The following is a 22,950-nucleotide window of genomic DNA, read 5'->3' as shown; positions in this document are numbered from 1 at the left end:
CTCTCTCTCTCTCTCTCTCTCTCTCTCTCTCTCTCTCTCTCTCTCTGTGTGTGTGTGTGTGTGTGTGTGTGTGTGAAGCCATCAAGAAAGTGAAAATTAAAACAAAAAATCTGAGATACAATCTTACACCCCATCAAATTATCAAGACCCAAGGAATGGCAGTCTCTGAAGACCAAGCAAGCATCAGCAAGGATGTGGCCAGGCTGAGAGCTCATGCTGCTGATGGGTGTGTGGGCTCTCACAAACTTGATGGCAGTGGAAAAATGGATCTCAGAAGATGTCTGTCTGCTTGTCCTTGTAACCTGTGAACGGATTCTGTATCACTACATTTGAGAAAGAATTAAAGTTACTGCACAAAACAAGCAGACAACCCTACACTTTTTAGGTTGGCTCTGTAATCATGGGGTTCCTAAAAGTCAAAGAGGACATGCAAATGAGATGGGTCACTTGATAAAAGCTCTCTCAATGCTAGCCTGAGGGCTTGAGTTCAGTCCTTGGAGTGGATGGTGATGAAGTGAACCAACTCTGGAAAGTTGTCGTCTAATTTCTTCACGCACCATGGCATGCACATTAATATCACATACACGCACACTCTCATATACTAAGTAGAATATTTTAAGAGAAAAAATGAAAGAGGGAGGCAGAAGACAGTCAGATGAGGAACACTGATAACAGAAAGAGGCAAGATGGCAGAGTCACCATGTTTCTAGCTTTGAAAATGATGGAAAGGGGCACAAACCAGCAAATACACACCAGACTCTAGAAGCGGCAGAGCCAAAGAAATGGTTCCTTCTGAAGTTTCTGCCAAGACCCTTGCAGCCTTTCCTATACCTTGGTTTTAGCAAAGTGGCATTCCTGCTAGGCTTCAGAAGACAAAAAGGTAACAAATCTGAGTGATTTGGAGCCTTTTTCTGATGGTTTCTTCTAGAATCTATAGAAAATGATGTCTTTCAGCCATAGAGTACATTAACAAAATGGGTGCCCCTGGGTAGAATAGCAAACTGGAAGAATAAAGATAAGAGGCCAATTTGAATGAAAACCAGCATAATAGTGAGTGGAATAAAATAATTTGCAGGGTTCTGTATGGAATGAATCCATTCATGTAAAATTATAAAGCAGGCAAACGGCTATAAGATGATTATGGATGCACACATGTTATTAAAGTATAAAACCATTCACAACAATGAGGAATACTAACTTCACAGTGATGACTGCCTCTGAGGAGAAAACAAAATTGGTCAGGAAACTCTTATGACATAAGGCAAAGCTTTGGTGAAGCTGGATGACAGGCATATCACTGTCACTTTTGTCATTTCTTGTGCTTGTCTGTGGGCCTGAAACACTGTGTATTTAAAACACAATGTGACTTATAAATGAAGTATTTTTACAGAATTTCTACATCCAGATTTCTTCATCAGTTTCGAACTAAAAAATAAAATAAGTTCTTTTGCACTTATTTTTGGGTATACTTTATTGAAATTGAAGTCAGTTGAAAATGACTCACCTAGGGATTTCCCCTTCCAAACGTCCCCCAAGGGCCTTTGTTGGGGATGGTAGTAAAAAGTCATACAGCAGATTCCTATCCCAGATTCTAGCTGCAGTCCCATTCGATGTGACTCTTCCTGTCAGCTGACCAGTGTGCACATACAGCTAAGTTCTATGACCTAATGTGTTCTGCATCAGTTATGTACTGAACCAAAATTCCCTGGATTTAAGGAGAAGTTCTATACAAAAACAAGCAGAAACCAAACAAAATAAATTGTTTGGTATTAAAATATTAAATTGTTAAAAGTAGTGATGAGAACAGTGCTTTTTTATTGGATAGTTTGTTTATTTACATTTCAGATGTTAGCCCCTTTCCCCATTTCCCCTTCTTAGAACCCCCATCCCATCCCCCCTCCTCCTATTTGCTTTTATGCCATTTGAATTACATACAAGTATTCATGTTAGTTCTAGGTTGAGGGACTAGCAATACAATAGATGCAAATAGTCAAGGAACAAGCAAGACAATAAACACAAGTAGTCAAAGAACAAGCAAGGCAATAGACAAAATTCCGTGAATGCTCCCATGATCAGAGAACAGTGTCTTTTTAAAAATTTATTTTATTATTTTATGCATATAGGTGTTTTGTGTGCAAGTACATTCCCTGTGCCTCTGGAGGCCAAAAGAGGGTGTTGGGTCCCCTGTAACTAGATGGTTGTGAGCCATAATATGGGTGCCGGGATTCAATCTCTAGTCCTTGGGAGAACAGCCAGTGCTCTTAAGTGCTGAGCACTTATCCCAGGACAAACTTCTTTGTTTTAGTTGTTAGTTTCACTTTGAGCAAGGTCCTGCTATGTAGCCCAAGCCTGTCTTGAACTCACTACGTAGGCCAGTAAACTTGTGGTCATCTTCCTATCTCCATCTCCTCTCCCAAGTACTGAGGTGGCAGACATGTACCACACCATTCCTGGCTCTCACAAGCTATATTATTTTAAATGTATTTCCAAAATTTTTTGTTCTGTGGATATATTGCTAAGACATGTTTAAAGTTTCTATGAAAAGCAAGTCTCAACATTTTTTTTACCCAAATACATTAAATTTATCTTAAAACTGAATATTCATACTGATATTCTATAAAACCAAGCTTTCTTCCTTTAATGTTCATAATCAAATCTCTTTTGTGAGTTCACACATCCTCTCCACTTAATGAAGGTTTACATATGTATAGTTTCTGCTTGTTTGATTCTTCCTGTGTATACTTTCTATAATTAAGCCAACTTTAAAGAAAAACTAAACCACAAACTGTGTTGAGGTGAGCATGGCCATTTGAAGAATGCTTGCCTGGCACATGCAGGGGCCCATGGCTCAATCCCAGAACCACTGCCGCATCAAAAACTGTAAATAGAATCAAGAGTATTTTCTTTAAGAAGCCTCTAGAAACCAAATTCTCTGGGACACTTAGGTAAGTGCATGACTGGACTCTGAAGCAAAGCATCCATACCGTAAAGCCATAAGCTCCTGTTTCCCACATGTTGCAGATTCATCCGTCCCTGTAGCTTATGGAATTTTTTTTCCTTCAGATTTTGCCACTTTAAATCCAGCTGTCACACATGTCTTTGAGCAAATCACATGTGACAAACAGGCTGAGTGCAAATTCCCATTGAAACGGTGCAGAAATTGAGGATTTAAATTTGCGGTGCTACCTTTTAAACCATCCATAAGGGTAAGGCACCGTTTCCATATGGCCATTGTCTAACCCAGCCTCCCTCCCCTCAGGAATGTGAGTGCATTCCTCAGAACATTTTTTTTGGTTCATTTTCATTTAGGTTTATGCTTAAAACACTGCTCACTTTTCATTTCAACATCAACCAAATGTTGCTTCTTACCAGGAATTTTTTATCGGAACTCTCTCCTCAGGGGTGTGGTCTGGTTACTGTCATGTACGCCTCCAACCCCTGTGGAGCATTACTCATGAAAAAAATTTCACTGAATAATAATACTGATTGTATCATTAAATATTCCCCCCTTTTAAATCAGTTGGAACTGTGCTTTAGTGACTAATATTTTTAGAATGAAATACTCTGCTACTTTTAACAGAACTTTTGGCTATTGGCTGTGCTGCTTAAGTGCAGCGATTATTACATTGACGATAATGTTATTTCCATTGCTTCAGGATTGATAAAGTCACTGTTGTTGCCTTTATTGTCCCCCCTAATAGGAAATGCCATGCTGTTAAGGGTGTTACCTGCTGTGTATGAAAAGCAGCCCCAACCAATCAACAGACACCTGGCAGAACTCCTGGCCTTGATGTCTCACTTGGAGCAGACAGAACAGTACCATCTACTAAGGCTTCTGCACGTAGCAGCAAAGAGAAAAGATGTGGAGGTAAAAAGTGCACTGTTTACCAGATGCACTCACTGTGATGGATGGCCCACACAGCAGATAGGCTTCTGGATAATTTGAGCAGAATGATGTGCTTAGGGTTTCTTTCCAAGCAGAAGATCTATCTATTTACAATATATCTGTATGAAGTGTGTGTGTGTGTGTGTGTGTGTACATAAGGGATGTGCATGAGGAAGTATTGTGTACATGAGGGATATGGGTGTGTGCATGAGGGAGTATGGATGTACCTGAGGGTGTGTGTTTGTGAGTATCTGTATGTGTGTGCATGAATGGTGTGTGTACATGAAGGTGAGTGTGTGTACATAAGGGATATGTACGTGTGCATGAGGGAGTGTGTATGTATATGAGGGGTATGTATGTGTACATGAGTGTGTGTGTGTGTGTTTGTGTGTGTTAGTAAATAAACAAACAAAATTTATATGAGGCTTGGTCCAAGGGATCAAATAATGAAAATAAAACATCTCTCTTGCTTTCTCTTTTAATCTCTCAGAAACCGGATGCTGTAAGAGGAGGCAGTAGACAGATTTCTCAGGGATAGATGGGTACAGTGAAGTCCTCTAAAGGGAGTGGTACCCAATCTAGAACTTTAAAAATGCACAGTCTGTGCTGAGGGAACAGAGAGACAAAGGGCCTCCAGATCCCTGCAGGAGATCCTGTCTCAACAAAGAATGATGAACAGCTCCTAAAGAACAACACCTGAAGGTGACCTCTGCCCCTCCCCACACACACACATGCATGGTCACATACATGAACACAAACACTCATGTAGATAAACACATACCAAAGTGGTTAGATTAAGAGATTATTAAATGAGTGAATGAATGAATGAATGAATGAATGAATGAATGAGAAACCAAAGGAAGCAGAAGCCTTAATGAGCCAGGAAGAGTTGTGGTATGATCGCTGAAGGGGAAACACAACTCAAGAGAATTATGACCTAGGGGAGTAAAAGAGACTTGAGATGGAAAATGACCCTGGATTTGGCAATCTGGAATCACTGGTGACCCCAAAGAATATGTGTGGCACTGCGGTGAGCAGAAGCAGCCACTTATTATGAATTACACGTAGAAGGAATGGTTAGGAAGTGACCATGTAAGTGTGACCTGACAATTCAGGAAACCCAAAGAAAGCAGGAAAAATGAATAACAGAGTAAGTATAAAGAGGTAGAAGATATGAAAGGAAGTACACCATAAAACAAGATGCCAGAGGACCTTAGACAATGTAATCCAGATCACAAATACAGGAATCAATTTCAGAAAGGCTGACAGACAGAAAGGCTGGGGAACATCCAGTATGGCTGTGGTGAGGAACACAGCTGTGGGGTCTTCAAGCCACCTAATAGCAGGTCCACTAAGTGGCTTTGCAGGCTCATGATCAACATCACTCTTGCCTCTACTTTTCTCTCCACATCTTCTCTGACTCTGGTCTACCACTTGTCTCCTCCAGACCCTTATAATTCTCCAAGGGAATAGCCTCATCTCAAGGTCACATCTACACAGGTGATAACAACCAGTTTTGGAGTTTTGTTGTTGTTGTTTATTTGTTTGTTGTTTTGTGCCACAGAAGGTAGCATTCTCACAGGGTCACAGAGGAAAGAGCTTATGAGTTCTCTATGGAAACCACTGTTATGATTACCATGAATAGAGCTGGAGAGGAACTGACTGAGAAGATAAGGAACTAAAGCAAAACAAATGTGAGTTTTAGAAAGTAGTTCTATATTGACTAATATCTGTGTTAGCTCAGTCAGCGCAGGCTGTTACAGCATAGGGGAGGAGAAAATGCCCTGAAGTCACCTACCAAGAGTGAGGGTGACTCCACATGCAGTGTTCACTGAGGTTCTGTCAGAGTGTCACAGCTGCGGAGAGGCTCAAAGGGCAATAAGTGCAGTTATCCATCATCACTTCTTGGCCTCAAACCTTCAAAAAGCTAGTCCATGGGGCCTGCTGACGGGTATTATCTCATAGGCAGCATGCTGTGTTTTCCTCCTGGAACGTTCTTACCTCATGACTTCTACTCTTCTTGTCTAACTATCTCTGTTCTTCAGAACGTAGCTAAAAATGCCAGAAGGTCTCTCAGAATCTCTTTCCCCCACTTCTTGGCTCCCTTTCTCCTTCGAAGCACCCTGAGACTTGAAAGCCAGTATGCTCTGGTAGCACTGTGCTTAATGTTGGTCTCAGCCAACAAAGGATGCTGGCTTAGCACCTGGTATACAGTATTCCTTTTGTGAATCTTTCTCACATGGAGCAGTTAGAATTCGTGCTTAAATTTGCACAGTTTGACCATTTATAATGGACTCTTTTCCACATATAGTAGCTCACTTAATCCTATAAATTATTCAACAATGTGTCAATCTTCCTCCATTTTACTTTGATCAAAACACATACTCCAAGGAGTTAACTGGCTTGACTTCACACACCTGGTGAAGAATAAGAAAGATTTTGAAGCCAGGCTCTCTGACTTAAACCTTTCTTCTCTCTCAGCCTGAGTAGCTTCCCCTAGAGAAGGTTACAAGATGGGGCTAGTTTTCTCAATCCTGGCTACAGTGGACAACGGGAGCTGAGAGTGGTTGAGTTCATCTCCACAGGTAGCAGCCACAACATTCCTTCCCACACAGAGAGCTTTTTATAGTGTATGGAAGGAAAACCCAAAATTTGGATCACTCACAGTGATGGGGAGCGACTTGGTGAGGTGACTTTTCACACTGGCCTCATGCTGATCAGCCCTCAGGCCGTCGTCTGCTGAAGGTCCTATCTCCCTCTCTAAGTCACAGTCAAACTGCCCTCCCTAAAGTTACCACATACAGATAATCTGAATGGACACTTGTCATGGTTCCAAAGCTTCATAGACAAGGGAAAGCTGTAACTAAAATCTGATGTGATCATATCCAAGAAATCTTTTCACACACACACACACACACACACACACACACACAGAGAGAGAGAGAGAGAGAGAGAGAGAGAGAGAGAGAGAGAGAGAGAGACTCAGAGACAGACACAGAGACTCAAAGAGACACAGAGACAGAGAGCACAACTGTAACTTCTAAAGCAGATGGCTTTCCAGAGGATGCAGCAGAATGTATGAGATAGATGATGACAAAAGACAAGACGTGAGCTAAATGAGGAACAGCCTCCCGGATGAGGTAGCGTGTTCTGAGGATAGATTCCAGAATGAAGACACGGGGCCTAGGAGGCACTGAGTGGACTTCACTGACCCAGATTTTAACCACTAAAAGATGTCATAAGAGAGGAGTGCCTAGCCAACTGCTACCATCCCTTCTCTTTGTATGAAAATGGGCCTTCCACTTGCCCCTTCAGTTCTATAATTCCCTTAAAATCTACCCTGCTATATGCAGTGACATACAGAATACCTACTTTACCAGTGGTCAGGGGCATGACCATGGAGAGAGGACTTACAGAGGTGTCTATAAAGCACCAGAAAACATAAATGCAGACTATATTTTAACTTAATTCTGATCCATTCCCTTCCAGATGAAGTAAGCAAGCAGACATGGAGGGGTGTGATTCTTCAGGATAAAGGCTTGCCATATGTCAGCTGGAGGATGGGATGGTTTGGGTCTGAAATGTCCTCCACATGCTCACATACTGGAACACTTGGTCCTAGCTGGTGGTGCTGCTTCAGAATGTTACAGCTATAGACCACTAAGGACAGTCCTCTGGAGGTTATATCTGCTTCATAGTCTCCCATGATGTGAGAAGCCCCAACAGGGACTGAGCCTCTCAAACCACACTTTTCATACCATGATGGTCTGAAATCCTTGAAAGCATAGGTTTCAACAAACAAACCCTTCTTCCTTCAAGTTGTTTCTTCTGGTTTTCTTGTGAAAAAAGTAACTAAAACAGAGGGCATTAGTGATAGCTCTAATGAGTGCACTAGCCTGTGATGGCTAGCTGGTGGTTGGTTGGTTGGTTGGTTGGTTGGTTGGTTGGTTGGTTGGTTGGATGGCTGGGTTTGTTTTGTTTGTTGAATGCAGTTCTCACCACCCACCCTCTGAGACCAGGGAGAGAACATGACTCTCAGGTCAGTAGTGGGCCTTAAAAAATCTCTTCCTTGGACCATGATATAGCTCAGGGATAAAGTGTATCTCTTATTAGTCCTTCTTTCCCCATAAAAGCAGACCCTCTGGAGACTTCCATTCAAGGTCCCATAGAGACAATTTCTCTACACAAAGCTTATGGTTCATGAAGTCTTAGCATTCACACATCTGTAAGCTCTAAGATATAATGGGTAGTCAGACAATTCCTTGACCTTCATCAATAGTACTGGGTATGATTCTTTATAGGACACTATTCTTCTCAGACAGAGAGGCAGTTCCTGGCTAGTGACTCATGGTCAGCATCCCCATGGGAACCTCAGGATCCATTTATAGGAAAAGTCTGTGTGGTCAGTTTTCCAAGTTGCCTTTATAAGAATAAAGTTAGTGTTTTCTTGGGTGCCATGGGACATCCTGGGTCTAGCTAACAAATAGAATAGAATTTATTAATGTGTGTGCATACATGTTATTAGCCCCAGGCATGGGCTTCTGGCCCCAGGCATGCAAAGATGAGTGACAGAGAGAGGCAAGTAAAACTCTCCCTCCTCAGTGTTCAGACCCAGAAGAACTGGTCATTTCCTGGGTTTCACACAACAGAGTAGAACATTCCTATTCTCGTGCCAAATCTTACAACACCTCACACATCATCCACCAGGCCAGTCGCCATGCCCACAAAGTTCAGGGGTCATTTTGCATAATTACCTTGAAGTCATTTACAAAACATGAAGAAGCTCGAGCAAAGGGATATAGAGAATCTTTAAAAGCAGTCTGCACAGCACTCTTTTCCAGAACATCAGTGTGGAGGAAATAAGCCATAAGCAAAGGGAATGGCAGCCATTTTCGTAGATTTCCAGAAATTAATGAAGTCTTGATACTAGCCTAATTAACTAGAAAATTTTGCCAGAGGACTAATTTAAGTGGTAGTAAACACACACACTTTCACACGTTGCCTTCTATTTTATTATACAGGTTCTGAAATGTCAGTGATTTTCAGATGACCCTGTTCTAAAGCTAACCTTAGTTTTGCAGAGCGGTCTCCACAAAATTTCAACTCTGTGATGAGGCCGCAGTATGAACTGCTATGAGGGGTTGGAAAGAGAAGAGAGTAGTGTCTAGGAAGAACCAGAGAGCTCATGGCTGGGATTCACCGCAGCTTGCTTTGGACAGTTCTGTTTGGGCTTCCTCTTTTTGCGCCCCACCTTAAACCCACCACTCACTAAGTACAAGCCAGGGAACTAGAGCCTAGGAATTTTCCTAGGCACCTTGAGCCTGTCTCTGGAGTTTCTGCACAACTGGCTCTGGGTCTGTTCATGGCAGCACTAGCCACTCTAAGAGTAGGACTGACTAAAGCCCTTCTGAGTCATTTGCTTGCTTATTTTACATTTAAAAAAACCCCAGGAATCGATAAAAAGGAATGGGTTTATTTGCAGTTTAGGTCAGAACTAAAGAGGAAAAGTTCTTCATTTTCTCTACATTTCCTATTGCAATAGTACAGTGTATAGTAGAAAATGTGGAACAAAGGCCAGAAAGTGCTTATAAGGGGATTTAGCTTGAGATGAGCTGTCAGAACAGTGAGAAATTTCCCTGAGGGAGAATACCCTCCTGAAAACAGGGCTTCAAGCTATTCTCATTCTTAACGTATTTTATGGAGAAATTTTTTTTTAGGGTCTACGTTACACTGTTAAGTGACCTCATAGTCCTGAGAGGTTGCTTAAATTAGCCTAGCATAGCCAGGCGGAACAAGGTAAGGGTAGAAAGAAAGGGGGTCAGGTCATCTCTTCCTACTTTTTGTATGCAGGCCAGAGATTCTAAGTCAAAGTCAAGCATCCCAGATTGTTGCAAGGCTCATTTATTAGGCAGGAGGATCACAGCTTAAAGCTCTGCTGAATATTCGGGTATGTGGTTGCAGGACTCTAGCCCAGGCCCTCTGTCTATAGGGTAGGCAGAAAGTCAAATGAGGAAGCAGATACTTTCTTCTGCATTCACCAAAGCAGTGTGTACCAGGAAGCTTGGCCATGGGGGAGAGGAAGCAGAAAGACCCTAAGTGAAGATGCTCAAGGCCCCGGCATTGGGTTTCTGGCTCTGGGTCATGAGGGAATCTTGATAGCATCAAACTGAGGTTTTTAGGACAAGGTACTCTGGAGGCAGTTAAGAGATTAGCTCATGAGGGAAAAAGACAGACCAGGCAAGGAGGTCATTGGAGAAGTTTTTTAGTAGTATGCCACAAGGAGATGACAGCCATATCTGCTTCCACTGTGCCTGCCACCTGCATTGTCTCTGTTGACTGCTCTGCTCACAGCAGACATGTGACTCTCTGCCAGACATGAACTCAACCCAACAAGGCTGCCCTGGAGACAGGACCCTGTATATGGAAATTAAAATTCTCTTGCCAGGGTACCACTTTGCTTTCATGTGTTGGACAAACTTTGAAATATCTTGCTTTTCTATCATCATAATAATAAACTTAGCTTTACTAGGATTCACAGATAAATACTCAGCTTTTGTTTCATGTATAAAGTCATGATTGCTGTTGACAATATTCAAGATGGTTCTACTTTCTGTGCCTTCTATGGTGCCATCCCCCCCACCCCACCCTCAGGGAGTGTGGGGATTTAGTTTCATGGTGCCTGCTTGCTTGCTTTTAAAAATCTTTTTTCCTTTTCTCCTCATTTCTTTTTCTCTTTCTATCCTCCCCCCTTCTTTTCTTTTTTCCTTTTCTACATGAAGAGACAGACAGATGACATACAGTCTTGTGAGTCGTGGATTATGCAGCTGGAGTTAAATTAAAACACAAAATCGGCATGCTTGAAAAACCAGGTGTCACACTCCTTGTTGTTCCAGAAACAGGACCTGAAGGGCAAGGGCTAGGAAATGGAGTTTTCTAAAACGGGCAGGAAATGTGTGAGCATTTTCCATTTCCAAATGCCTCAGGTCAGGTATGTTGCCCCGACCCAGAGCAGTTGGCTGACACTTTTGCTGTAGGAGCCAAGGACCTCTCATGGCATCTCCTGAAGGACATGCAATCCCTCCCAAATACACAGGCAGCATTTATAGAACTGCGGATGTATGAATTCCCAGGAACTAGCCATGTTCTTCACTCCTAAAGTACTTGAATGAATGAATGAATGAATGAATGAAGTTTAAATCTATATGCAGGATGATTTTAGTTATCTCAAGACTGTCTGGTTTGTCCTGGTCAGTAATTCTACCCATGGTTCCCTTTCCATATCTGTATATTAGCCCCTTTATTCCACAGACTGTCACATTTTCTAGTAAGAATTATTTAATTATTATATTCATAATGACATTACTAAGCACTGGGATTATGGTGGGAAACATTTTGTCTTAATACCATGACATTTTCTGGCAAAACTGGAGATTGAGAACAAATGAGAAATCCTTCCTGCTTTCTTGTCCCTACCATGAAGCATTTCTAAACAGAATTTCCTCAAACTGGAGGCTTTAGTAAAATCAACAAGGGTCTCTTACTCACAGGCTGTCCTTCAGCTGCAGTTCTAGCAGATACTGGAAGAGAACAAGATCTGTGTAGCTCATCGAAGCTTGGTTTGAGCATCTCAGTGACATGGGAACTTTGTGGACTTAACATTTTAATAGCAGATAATGACTTAAAAAGAAAGTAGACTTGGGTGCAGATGGTTTCATTGTAAAATTTAGATTCCAAAGTTAGGAGATTTACCATGAGTTTAATAATCCCAGGATTTTTGCCTCCTGATGTAATATTTAATATGTTGCTGTCCATGTGCTGATAATCCTAGCTCTCAGAAGGCTGAGACTTTTTTTAAATTGAGTCTAGCTAGGCTACACTGAGACTGTCTCAACAAACGTTTCTCTGGAAAGTGATTCTGATTTGACTAACATTGCTCTTCATCACTTCTTTCTCCCTTCCTCCTCTCCCTTCTCTTTGTAGGTGGTTCAGAAATGTGTTCCTTTCCTGATTAAAAATTTGAAGGATTCAACCTATAATGACATCATCCTAAACATACTCATAGAAATAGCGGGCCATGAGCCACTGGCCTTGAACAGTTTTCTCCCAGTGTTGAAAGAGATCGCAGAGCAATTCCCCTACCTCACTGGACAAGTGGCAAGGATCTTTGGTGCTGTCGGGCATGTGGATGAAGTAAGTTTGGCATCTCTCCTTTCCCTTCCCTTGCCTTTCCCCTTCCCTTCCCTTCCCCTCCCTCCCCTTCCCTCCCCTCCCCCTCCCTTCCCTTCCCTTCCCCCCCCCTCCTTCCCTTCCTTCCTTCCTTCCTTCCTTCCTTCCTTCCTTCCTTCCTTCCTTCCTTTGATCCTTCCCTGTTTTCCTCTTTTCCTTCCTTCCTACTCCTCTTCCCTCCTTACTTCCTTCTTTGCTTTCTGTCTCCTTGTATTATTTAGAAACATCACTAACCTCCAAAGTTGTCCAGGCACTTCTCAGAATTTCCATTTCTCTTTTGAAACGTTCGTGTCACCATGACCCTCTGGATCAATGTAACAAGTGTCTGTTACAGAAAGTTCCAGAATTGAGAATACTATTGCTAATGTGTCTCTTGATGTAAAAGCAGGATTAAAACAGAAGAAAACAGTTTGACATATTCAAGACCACTTTGTAATACCAACAGCTCTTAACAGGGGCTCACCACATTCCCTGTTGTAGCTGTGCTTAGCCCGGGAGATTGAGCAGGTAGGTCTCAGAGACACCCATCCTGAGAGCCCAGAGACACCATGTCATAGAGTCCTCCAAGCACTCTGAGTCATGTTATTTGGGAGAGAGAAATGAATGTTTGTAGATGTTTAAAAGTTCTAGTGTAAATATTTGCATAAGGGAGTCTTGCAAGAGCAGTGGGAGTCCTTCAGAGTCTGTAGGTATTAAACAATGAAGAGTGCATCTAGGAGCCGAGATTCTAAACGCTGTGCACATGAGAACACATAGAAACTGTGTATCTCTGCTGACTTGACATGGGGATTCAGAATTTTAATTTAGCTATTAAAAATAAAAGTACATACAAAATGGAGGTTTTTAATTAGCTGACCTATATACAACTATCAATTAAATAAATATTAAATTGCCCAATATTTTTAATGAACCCCATAGTGCATCTAATTTAGTAGCTTCTGTACAAGATAAAGTTAAAAAAAAACAGAGAGGGCCTGAAGAGATGGCATGGTTACTAAGAACACTGGCTGCTCTTGAAGACCCAGGTTAGAGTCCAAGAACCCATATAATTCACAAACTATCAATAACTCTGGGTCCATGGGCTCTGATACCTTCTGATGGAGTCTACTGACCTTGTAGCTCATCACAAGGACCAGAATATATATATATATGATAGATAGATTGATTGATAGATACATAAATAGATAGATGATAGATACATACATACATAGATACATAGATAGATACATACATAAATAGGTAGATACATAGATAGGCCTTACATGTGTGAGAAATATCTTAAAACTATACCCTTTTGCACAATAGTAGTAGTTATTTTTGTCATAAATGCATTTATGGTTCACTAATGTGCAGTAATACATGTAGGAGGTAGCTAAGTTTCTCTTTAAGAAGTATTCAGTGAAACACAAAACAAACAAACAATCAAACAAAATGCTATTCACATCACTGCCTGATCTAACACTAAACTAAGAAAGTGTGGGTGTAACATTGGTGTGATTCTGAGTATGCAAAGGAAGAAAGAGGTGGCTATGGATAATTCATGGTGTATGCTTTTCCCTCTGTATCCCCAAAGGTTCAGCTTCAAGATCCCAAGGATATAAAATCAGATGTTCTTAGTTCCTTATGTCAAGTGACAAAATGTTGCCATAAAACCTTTGTACCTTTGCATATAGTTTAAACCATCTCTAGATAGCATACAAATACCTATCACACTGAACATGATCTATGTGTGACATTATACTATGATGTTTAGAAAACAAAGACAAAAACACATCTGTACATACTCGTTCAGGGAAGATGGATTTATTTTTCTCAAATTCTGACCCACAGTTGGTTGAACACATGGATACCAAACCCACAAGTACAGAGGGCCGAAAGATCATCATTTCTCATTCATTTGTTTCCTCTGCTATCTGTGAGCACAACCAGCACATGAGTTTTATCTCATGGAATAAGATACCACCTCCACCCATCAAGCCAGAATCACCCAACAAGAAAGAGAAGGAAAATAAAAGGTCTCTTCCAGACAATCCAATGTCATCTTGTTTTCAACGTGCCATTAACTAAATAGAAAAAAGCTGAACATGGTAGTATCTACACACTGAAAGGGCTGTTGTCTGTGGTCCTGATCCCAGTGATAAGTTCCCTAGATAATTAAGATAGACAGGAGTCATGAAGGACCAGCCATAGTCTCTGTGTAGCTGGTCAGGTCGTTTTGCTTCTCTGAGTCTTTTTTTTCTCCTAAAAAAGAATGGCTTTACTTAGGGTCACCTCCTTTCTGGCTCCGATTTCTTTTATTTTATTGCTTCACTTCATTTAGGACCAGTCTAACAGGGTACTCTACAAATGCCAAGCCACCTCTCCTCAGAAATAATGTTCCTTCTTATATATTCCTATTACTAAAAATCTTACCATTCCAAAGTCCTTGATTAGCTTTAAAGTTGGAATTTTAACAAATTCTCCAGCTCTTGCTGTCTCGGGAATAAGCAGTGAGCTACTGCTGAATTTGACTGCATTTGCTCTTCTCCATAAAGAAAAGCTTGTATTGCCACACTCTCCAAAGTTAGTGCCGATCAGCTGGATACATCTGCCTGTGCATCCTTCCAGGTTCTTTCCAAAAAGAAACAAAGAGTTTCACTAAGATACATGGAGAGTCAGCATGAGGACAGACATCCAATACAGCATCCTGGGCACCCATGAGAGAATAACATAGAGGGAGAAGCAAAATCTTTGCTCCACTGCTTTCTGTGCGGAGGACTCAGGACATGGGAAATTGGTGGGATGTGTGAATATATGAGACATGTGTGAATATATTGTGGGTGTTCACTATAAGACAGTCACATGACCTCTGTAAGCCCTGGCCCCATGAGACTCTCTTTGACTCTATATTTAAGCTTATTTAAAACTAACTTAATTAGAATTTTTCTCCTTGACATTCAAGTAACCATTTCCATTGTATTCAGGACTTCAGCTTATCAGGGATTCAAAAATTATAGAAACATAGAAATGTCAAACCAAATTAGAGATCTGATTCCAAATTCTGAGATGTACAAGCTGGAGCTGAGTGGAGAAAGCCTTCTGTTAGGTCCCTGTTAACTGTCTGAATTCCAGCAGTAGCCTCCAGAAAGTATATATGTAGTCATCACCCTGAGATGGCCATGGGGTAGAGTCAAATGTTATTAATTGGCTCATGTCTAACCTTCTGTGTCTGTGTGAAACCAGGCATAAGATCTGTACATGGCTTCTGAGAACCAGACTGAATGTGATTATCTGTTAAATCAGGGTCCATCTGGCTGAGCAAACTGTTTCAACAGCTTAACAACAGCACCACAATTTCCCTATCTGTATTGACAAGCAGAGGAAAATTGTATGCATACAACCACACACAAAAATCCTCTAAACCCTGTTTCCTCTGTCTCAAAAAAATAACTTGGAAATCTTTTTTGTCCAGATTAAAATGGAGCATACTAAACTGCTGTGTCGTGTTCAGGTCATTGTGGGAGAGCATCTCCAAGCATGTGCTTGCATCTGAATCATACATAGTTACTGCATAGAGAGTTCAAGTGGAAGGGACCAAAGGGCAGAGAAACATGCTCCTTGGGCAGCCCTGTTCCACCCAGTAAAGGTCCTAATCAGTTATCAATCATTTAGTATCCTCCTTTGGGATACTCAGTTTAAATAAATACACACATAAAAATAGTAGTTTAATAGACTCATCTTAACTATATGAAAAAATATAAACATCCTTTTTTCCCTTCCTTGGTGAAATTGAAGTAGAGCATCCCTGAACAGCAGAAAGAACTTCTTAATGGCTTTTCAGGGCCCACCCCTAAGCATACAATGGGACACTTTGTATAAGTCCCTGGCCTATAGCAAGTGCTTGTTGAGTTTCAACAGATAACAAAACAGCATCATCTGCAACATAATAACCCTGCCTATGTGGAGAAGGCCATTGGGGGGGGGCTTCTTCCCACTCTATTGCATCTCTCCTGGGGCTACCTTTTCTATTTCCAAAGATATTGTGGCCCCACTTCTCTTCCCTAGATTCATTCACTGTTATAGGAAGCTACCAAAATGTCTGTCTTGATTCAGCCCACCCCGGCCTCTGCTCCTACTTTTCTCTTGTCTCTTGACAGTCTACTTGGAATTTTAACACTTCCCACAACACACCTTGCTCCCACACACATCATGATCTTTACAGTCTGTTCTGACTGGATAGTCTTACCCCGCTCTCCTACTTAACTTTCCTACCCTAGATCAAATGTTGTCCTTTATGTGAATTCTTGAAAGCTTCCTTAGGAAAGTGAGTCACCATCGTCTATTCTCCCACAGCACTAGGGATACACTTTAGATATACTTGCTGAGCCAGGTCTGTTTCTCCTCCAGTGTCTGAGAGTCCAGAGAATATGAGCCATCTCGTATCCACCTGTTGTAGTTCCTTCTGTTGCTGTGATAAAACACTCTGACCAAAAGCAGCTTGAGGAAAGTCTTATTCTTCCAGGTCACAATTCATCATTAAGGGAAGTCAGGTCAGGGGTTCCAGGCAGACACTTATAGACAGGAATCAAACAACAGTACTGTTGGCTAACTCTGGATGGCTTTCTGGTTTACAGGCTCATGCTTAGCTAGTTTCTTACACAGCCAAGCCCAGTTCTCTAGGGAGAGCCCACAGTGAACTAGGCCTTCTGCATCAATTAATAATCAAGACAACTCTGCCTGATAAAGACAGCTATTCATCAGGGCACATTTTAGAGATGATTCTTGGCTGTGTCAAGTTTCTGGCTTAACAGTGAATACTAATTAGGACACCATTTGAATTCACTTGTGGACAAAAGAATGAATGAGCACCCAGGAGTACTATTAATTAATAATTTGAATACTGGATTCTTATTTGAACTTTTGTTTGATAACATCATCCTCTAATTCATCTATGGGACATAGTTATAACAAGAGAAGAAAATAATCAAATCACATTGTAACACACATACACACACACACATAGTATCAATTAAAAATAAGGTGAGGTCTGGGGCCAATAGCACAATGCTTACCATACAGGTAATGAATATGGTCCTGGGTTTAATCTCTATTATTATGGTAATTAAATAAAATGAAGGAATCATTTTTAAAAATGGAGGAGAATATGATATTAACATGGAGGATGGAAAACTTTAGAATTTACACAATTTATCCCTGGTATCTAACAAGTGAAAAGTGACAAAGCAAGGACACGAACCAATATCCAGAAAGCATGTAGTAGAAACATGGTCATTTATGATTCCAAAAGATCCTGCCTCCTTGATAGTCAACATACATGAAAGTTAATTCTGAATGGAACATGAGAATGAGTGACAAAGAGCCCCAGACTGAAAATTCTCAGGAGTAGAGCTGCAAGGGATCCATTCATCTCTGTAGACAGTGTGATGGTCACCAGCACGGCTATCTCATGAATGAGCGTGTGTACTCTGCAGCCATCTGCACTGTATCAGGTGCAGATCATGAGATGTGATGCCTGCCAACCTCGGTTTCAATCCTAACTCAGTCACTTACCAGCTATGTGGTCTTGGCTAAGTTAATGCCACTTTTCTTGACTCACTTTCCTCAGCTGCAAACTATGAATTGGTGACATTAGTCAGTTCATAAGTTTTTTATGAGAGTTTAATGAGGTAAACTGTGAATCAGTGTCTAGAAAATAATAAATAACCAACAGATGACAGCACTTTCTGACCCTCTTGTCTGATCCTTTTTCATTAGTGATGAGAGCAACCATGTAAATGGCTAGCTTTGTCATAGGTATTATAAGGCTGAATGGATGTGTATATGTGGGAGAAGTATATTAATATTTATAATGCTAGACATCATTCCTGGAGAAAATAAGAGTAACAAAAATATAAGGGGATAGTTCATGGGTTTCACCTTTAATTCTTGGGACACTAGAAATGCACTGCTTTCTACAAATGGCAGGTGGTTCCAGCTTCCTAACTACAATAACCATTCACTGTACTCATGGCAATTATTAGCTCTAAACTCTCATTAGTAAGATGTGAAGGGAGCTAAATTGAATCCAAAGTGGGGTTGCATTCTTGTCCAAGGAGGATAAAAATTAAATGTTGTTCCAATTTCCAAGATTTGTGGGGTTTTGGTCACTTCTTAAGTCTTTGCAAGTGGTATCAGCACAATTTTTAAGGTACCATAGTTATCACATCTCTTCTCCCTAATCGTAGTAAACATGAGAAAGACTCTCCTTCAGGAACTGCTTTTTTTTTCCCTTGAGAAGCCAATTTGAATCTGTGGATTCTTTTCATGTCTCATGTTGTTGGACTAAAGCTACTTTTCTTTACCAGACCCACTCTCATTAAGCCTGGTCTCCTTAGAATGCTGATCCAGCATGTGCCATGTGCTCTGCCACCATATTTTGAATCCATTCCAGAGCTAAGAGGCAGCTGACCTATGCACAAAAACCAGAGATGTAGTGTTCTCATAGATGAAGGAAGGATGCTATAAGCACTTGTTTTTCCTTAGCTGCTGACCACCAGGCTGCACCTGTGAAGGGTCAAGTGGCCTGCCCCAAAGTTCAGTCATAGCCGTCATGTGTGTTAAGCCCTGTGCCTTCTGTCTTGTTTTTCTAACTGGCTAGAATATCCTGGCCAAGTATCAGGATATGCTTATTACATCCTCTCTGGGCTCAGATTCATGGACACTTTTCAAATAGAGAAATGACACACATTTTGCCCGGGTTGCATTTCTGTGACATCCGGTAGCCCTACAGAAAGAGTTTCAGGAGGGAAGGGAAAAGAATGACAAAGGCAACTGAGAACCAAATAAGTGTCCTCATCCTGGTTGGTGTAAAATATCCTGCAGAGTGGAGGTGGTTGTCACTGTACACCTTCAGTATGCAAATCAAGACTGAAGAATATAAGGACTGTAATTGTCAAACTAGAGGAAGGAGCTGCTGCTGCAACCAGAGACCTCAGCGTCCCCAGGGATAATGAACTTGGTTAAAAAGAAGTATGTTTTTTTTTTAAATTTAGAAGTTAATTGTTGGTTGGTACCAGCTGTCAGTGATCTAACAAAACCATCATCAGTTAAAGAAGATATCTGTTTTTCTAAAATAGAAATAACTCTTCTTCCTTTTCATTTTTGCTGGGAAATGAACCTGTGTGTGTTAGGTGTTAAGTCAGGGTTCTCTAGAGAAATATATATACATGCACATACATATATATTCAATAAATCATATATATGTATATGATTATATATATATATGATTTATTGGAATGGCTTGCATATTACAGTCCAAAAATGGCTGTCTCCTGATAGAAAGTCCTAGAATTAACAGCTGTTCAGTCCACAAGGCTGGGAATCTCAGCTGGTCTTCAGTAAAAGCTGGAATTTCAAACAAGTAGGCTCTAATGTTAGTGAAGGAATGAAGTTTCCAATAAGAATGTGAACAAGCAGGCAAAGAAGCAAGCACCTCCTTCCTTCCACTATGTCCTTGGTATAGGCTGCCACCAGAAGGTATGGCTAAGATTTAAGATGCATCCTTTCACCTCAAAAGATTTGGATTAGTCTGTTTATTTCCATTTCAGATAATTCAATCAAGAAAAATCCCTCACAGGTGTGCCTAGCCTCTTGAGTTTTAGTTAATTCCTGATATAGTCAAGTTGACAACCAAGAATACCTGTCACCATCGGTAAACAGTCAACAACACCCCTAGTCTATAAACATAACTACTATATTTATATTATGAAAAGAACTCACACTATTAATAATCATAAGAGTAAATGCCTAAGAAAGTGATATATATAATATATGATGTTATAATATATGATATTATAATATGATATATGTGATATATATATATATATTATATATATATGAAATAAAAGTGCTGATATTTCTTGCTCCCGGATTGTAAGCACCAGTCCTGGGGTAGGTGACAAAAGCATAAGGAAAAAAACAGTTGTCCCTGTCCTAGAGGAGTTCATAAGGACTAGAGTGAGAGAAATGTAAACAGAAATCTGAAATTTAATTTTATGCTTTCTGTTATGAAGTTTGAACAGGATGAGGAAAGAAAGCAGTAACCCTACATAGGGGGCTTGAGACAATTTTATTAATTTGGCTGGTGAAATGACAAAATAATGGAGGAGGAAGAAGAAAATATCCACACAGAACAAAAGGTGAACCCAGAGTTTCAACCCTGAATCTTCTGGAACCGTGAAGAGTGTCACTGGCTTGGGGGATGAGATGAATTAGGTCAGGAGGGAGACAGATGGAGATGGGCAGTGGATGGAAGCTAACTTATGAAAAACCCTCATTCATCAGCAGACCATTCCTGTGTTCTCTCTACTCTGCCCAGGTGGTTTTAGAATATAGCTACACTCTCACAGTTTGTTTCAGTGTCTAAGTAAACAATACCTTTAAAAAAAGTTATCATCTTGGACATTAGATACATAGAAGTCTGGGAGAAAAATAATTATTATTTACAAAAGACTTTATGAACATTCATTACACATCTGTTCTGAACAAAGCACTGGACAGTAAAAAGTTAAAGAAGGTTCTGGCCTGTGCTTTGAGAAGGCATGGTTTTCTCAGTTCACTTAGGAAGTATGTATCCCTCAAATGACAAACATGGTGATGAGTGGAAGCTTCCTGGGTAATGTTCCTGTATAATAGAAGATGGTACTCGTAATTAACAATTTCAGGAAACATAAACAATATTTCCCTACTGCTCAAATTTTAATTTCAATTTTTAAAATATTAGTTGGTAAATCATAGCACAAACAATACCTGGAAGTATTCCCACAACTCCAAGAAGCTTTTGCAAACAGACTGTATTGCAAAGTGAAGGGAGTTATTATGTTTGTACTCTCAAAAGACACGAAGGGCACCTGAAACCAGATTCATTCTGCTGAAAATCTATGTCTGCATTGTTTTGAACTGACATTGCATTTCATCCTTCCTTATTTCTCAGAAAATCTAAGCCTGATTCTATTTTGTTGGTGTGTTGAAGGTACTGGTTCACCTGGTCTGAATCAAAGCCCTGTAAGGACATACCTGGCAGTTGGCTATCACATGAAATGTTTCCATACTATATAGCTCATTGTATGGTCCAGGATGATTACATACACACAGGAAAGTCTCATATCTTCACACTGGTTTGTTTTATGTTAAGAAATAGGTAAATGATGAGACAGTTACCTTTAAGAAATCTGAGATGAATGGAAAGTCAGTATTTCCAAGAATAGTGAATCAGCAAATGGAATCGTACTAGGGAGATTTCCCCATTTCCAGTACTCCACGGACCCCACAGGTTAAATAGCTAACAGTTCATTCACACAAGTGAAGGGAGTAATTCTCTATTTCCTATCACTGCAGTGTATGTCCACTGTGATCAACTTGAAGGGTTTAGAATCACTATGGAAACAAATCCCTAGGTATTTCCAGGAGGTCTAATTTCAATTAGTTTAGTTAGGGACGACCTATCCTAAGTGTAGTGGATATAGTTCCAGAGACTAGGGTCTCAGGCTAAGCAGAAAGCAGGCAAAGCGCAGGTGTTCATCAGTCTCTGCTTCCTGACAATGGACATGTGACCAGCTGCTTCCTGTTCCTGCCTTCATGTCTTTCCTACTGTGAGGAAACATAGCCCCCAGCACTATAAGCCCAAGTAAGCTCTTCTTTAAGTTGTGCTTGTCAGATATTTTGTAACAGCAAGAAGGCAAGTAACTAAGATGTTCGAGAGGACTGATTTGGAAAATCTCCAGATCAGGCTACACTCCTGCGTCTCTCTGCTCCCTCATATTTTCTTCTATGACTTTTGTTTCTGAGTAAACAACTGTCAGTAGAAGATATACTGCTTGTCCTTTCTCCTGCAAGTCTCTTTTCCCTCATCTAAAACAGTTCCCAGAGCCTTCTCATGCTATGGTTACTACTTTTTCCTATAAATTGCCTTACTGCTACAATAGGATACCAGACACCGGTTAATTAATAATTAACATAAACTCTTGACTCATGGTTCTAGGAGCTGGGAAGTCCACGATCAAGGGAGCTGTGTCTAACAAGAGATTACTTACTACAACATTCTTTTTGTTTGACTCCAAACATGGGGTCAAAGAGACAAATGGATATCAAATTTGTCCTTTTGTAAGGAACCATTCCCAAATAATAGCATCACTGTTCCGCTGATAAGAGCAGATCCTAACCTCACAGACTCATCACATCTTAAAGGTCTCATGCCTTCAAACTTTAAAAACTATTAAACCATTAAAGTGGCGATTACATTTCAACATGCTGTTAGGAGATAAACATTCAGAACAGACTGCAAGATAGTGCAACCACTTTGGAAATCAGTCTGGCGGTTCCTCAGAAAATTGGGCATAGCATTACCTGAGGATCCAGCTATACCACTCCTAGGCATATACCCAGAAGATGTTAGAACATATAACAAGGATATATGCTCAACTATGTTCATAGCAGCCTTATTTATAATAGCCAGGAGCTGGAAAGAACCCAGATGTCCTTCAACTGAGGAATGGATTCAAAAAATGTGGTATATTTACACAATGGAGTATTACTCAGCTATTAAAAACAATGAATTCAAGAGGTTCCTAGGTAAATGGATGGGACTAGAAATTATCATCCTGAGTGAGGTAAGCCAATCACAAAAGAACACACATGGTATTCACTCACTGATTATTGGATATTAGCCCAGAACCTTGAAATGCCCAAGATGCAACTCACAGGCCACATGAAGCTCATGAAGAAGGAAGACCAAGTGGGGGTGATTCGGTCCTTCTTAGAAGGAGCAACAAAATACTCAAGGGAGCAAAGATGGAGACAAA

General features: G+C 40.6%; 1 protein-coding gene across 2 annotated transcripts in view; it reads left to right on the top strand.

Annotated features, from left to right (window-relative positions):
* Positions 1-22,950, top strand: part of Veph1 (ventricular zone expressed PH domain containing 1) — a 181,436-nt gene that overhangs the window by 36,297 nt on the left and 122,189 nt on the right. Inside the window, exons 5-7 of one of the 2 annotated variants that reach the window (XM_028763572.1) lie at positions 3,702-3,868; positions 11,867-12,076; positions 13,943-14,201. In XM_028763572.1, the coding sequence (XP_028619405.1) occupies positions 3,702-3,868; positions 11,867-12,076; positions 13,943-14,179 (614 nt within the window). In that variant the 3' untranslated portion in view covers positions 14,180-14,201. Of the gene's footprint in view, positions 1-3,701; positions 3,869-11,866; positions 12,077-13,942; positions 14,202-22,950 lie in introns of those variants that run through there. The other variant, XM_028763573.1, reaches the window with a different exon arrangement.

The sequence above is a fragment of the Grammomys surdaster genome, unplaced genomic scaffold, assembly GCF_004785775.1.
Source record: "Grammomys surdaster isolate TR1022 unplaced genomic scaffold, NIH_TR_1.0 139, whole genome shotgun sequence".
Lineage (NCBI taxonomy): Eukaryota > Metazoa > Chordata > Mammalia > Rodentia > Muridae > Grammomys > Grammomys surdaster.
Note: the sequence above shows the minus strand (reverse complement) of the source record. Positions and strands in the feature narration are given on the sequence as shown.